We start from the raw sequence: 2,369 nt of genomic DNA, 5'->3' as shown, positions 1-2,369 counted from the left end.
TCTCCCCCCCCCCCCACTCCCTCCCAGCTGACACATCTGGAGCCCATGCCTCTCTGAGTCTGGGAGGTGGGCGCAGGCCTGCCCGGCCAGCCCAGCTGTGTTCCACATTTCCTCAGCTCCCGCGAGCCTTCCCGGCCCCACCCCTTTTCCCTCTCTGCCCATCTCTGCTGCACATCTGGCCAAGAGTTACCACCTCCCCCATGACAGCATCCTCGACAGGGAGGCAGCCCCTTGCCCCAGTGCTTGGCATGGTCTGCCAGACACAGCAGGGGAGCCCTTTGCTTCACCACAGGCCCTGGGCACCACGATCAGTAGCTCTAGCCACAGGGTACGGCTGGGAGCCTGGGCCCCTGACTTACCTTCATGGGAGTGGGAGAACCAGATCTGGGAGGTGGCAGGGTGTGAGCCCCGGTAGGCCTGCTCCGAGGGGGACGGGGTGGGGCCACTGGGGTGCGCAGAGGCCGCCGAGCCCAGGCTGCTGGTAAGGAAACTGCCCATGAAAGAGGAGGCCGGAGAGTTCCCCATCAGGCGGCTGCTGGCTGTGGACACAGTGGGCGAGAATGAGTCTGGGCAGGGACAAGCACTAAGGAGCCCTTCCCCAGGGCTGACTCTCAGGCCCCAAGGTTCCAGGGCTTTTGTCTTCAAATAGCCAAGAAGCCAAGGTGGGAGAAGGTGCCTGCTCGGGCCCTGGAGGCCTGGACACCCTCCTGTTCTTGCAAAACCCTGAAGATTGGCACTTCAGCTGAGTTGTCCTCCTTCACCCCGCCCACCACCCCCAGCAACCAGGTGCCAGGTACTGTGGGAATAAACATTCAGGGACCCAGGGCTTGAGGGAAATATCAACCCTATGGGCGGGTCTCCACTTCGGAGGCTGACTCCCCCAGGCCTCAGCTGCCGGCAGACCTGCCAGAGTGCAGCTCCCGGAAAGGCCCAGGGTCAGCAGGTCTCAGCCGTCTCTGTCCTACCCCCAGGTGGCACTAGGGCTCTGGCCTTCCCCCCAGCACCCAGCAGGGTCTTCAACCTTCTCCCCAGGTCCAGTTAACCACCTCATCACACTGGATGCCCTCTACCAGGTGAGCAAGAGAAGAAATGGAGGCAGAGCAAGAGAGAACCACAGGAGGAGCCCGAGAATGGACATGGCAGGATCTGCTTTAATGTCCCCAGGGTTTCTCAGGGTCAGGCCCTCCCGGTGGCACTGAGACACAGTCAGCCATTTATGTTTCAGGATACTCGGCATTTCGCCCAGCAGCTAGCCTCCATGGCCTGCCTACCTGCACCTCTGACACTGTGTCCCCCTCTCTGCCCTGTCCAGCAGCCAAGGCCAGGCTGATCGAGTCTCTCCGGGTTACCATGGCAACCAGTGGACTGCCTAGGAATGGTGTACCCAGTGCACTCTGCCCAGTGCAGCCCCCGCTGCCAAGTGGGTGGTCTGGGCTGCACCGCTCAGCCCCTACCCCGTCAGGGACCCCTGGCACCTTGTCACCTCCATTTCATGGGCAGTGAGCCTGGCTTGGGACCATCCTAGGGGATGGGGAACAAGGTTCTGGGGGTTCACCATCCCATTAGGCTGAATGCAGCAGCCTGGCAGGGTTTGCAAGGGTTCTGGGGGCTCCAGGAGGCTGCAGGCCCGGCCCAAGGTGAGTCAGGGCAGCTGTTTCCCTACCCGGGAGGCAGGGGGAATTTGCAAATTTGTGATGCCTCATCCAGCCTGGCTGGGCCCTGGGAGCTTCCCAGACGTGAGGTGACTCAGCAGAGAGGCGGCAAGGCCCTGGAGCGGGGGAGAGGGAGGGGCTGCCCCACCGGGACCCTGGCAGCTCCCCTCCACTTCCCTTCACTCCCATTCAAGGATGAGACTTGTGGATGAGAAAGGCCTCTCCCAGGAACTGGCCTCAGCGGAAGAGTCTGTGAGTGCTGGCCGGGTGCTAGGGTGTGAGCTGACCTCTGTGGTGGGTATCAGGCCAAAGGGAGACCCTGAAAGGACCAGAGGACCCAGGGGCAGGGGGCGAAGGTGTCCAAGAGCCAGGGACTTCCCAGACCACAGGGCTGGGACTGCCATGGGCCCCGGCCAGACCACAGGCACGTCCAGCCAGGGGAGGAGACTCTGGGCTGGGAAGGGAAGTACTGGCCTCCCGGGCGGGCGGGCAGAGCAGGCAGGAGATGGAGGGCGGTTCCTGCTGGGCTCCAGGGACCCTGGCGGGGGCCATGCTTGTGGGATGAGTGAGGCCTCTTCCTGCCTCGCCCAGGCCCACCCCATGTCCCCCAGGCCTTCCCACCCCCGCACCCTCCCAGGGAAGTCCCTCCACCCTGCTCTTCCTGGGGACAGTGGGAAGCAACCGAGTCCAGAAGTTGGTCTGGATAAAGGATTTCTC

The 2,369-nt window shown here is 63.2% G+C and overlaps 1 protein-coding gene across 1 annotated transcript in view; it reads right to left on the bottom strand.

Moving 5' to 3' along the window:
• The window catches only part of BAHCC1 (BAH domain and coiled-coil containing 1), a 58,019-nt gene that overhangs the window by 36,918 nt on the left and 18,732 nt on the right, over window positions 1-2,369 (bottom strand). Inside the window, exon 2 of the mRNA XM_010856528.1 lies at window positions 360-539. Within this exon, the coding sequence (XP_010854830.1) occupies window positions 360-539 (180 nt within the window). The remainder of the gene's footprint in view (window positions 1-359; window positions 540-2,369) is intronic.

Source organism: Bison bison, unplaced genomic scaffold (genome assembly GCF_000754665.1).
Source record: "Bison bison bison isolate TAMUID 2011002044 unplaced genomic scaffold, Bison_UMD1.0 scf7180017864371, whole genome shotgun sequence".
Lineage (NCBI taxonomy): Eukaryota > Metazoa > Chordata > Mammalia > Artiodactyla > Bovidae > Bison > Bison bison.
The sequence above is the reverse complement of the archived record's forward strand: the minus strand, read 5'-3'. Positions and strand labels throughout refer to the sequence as shown.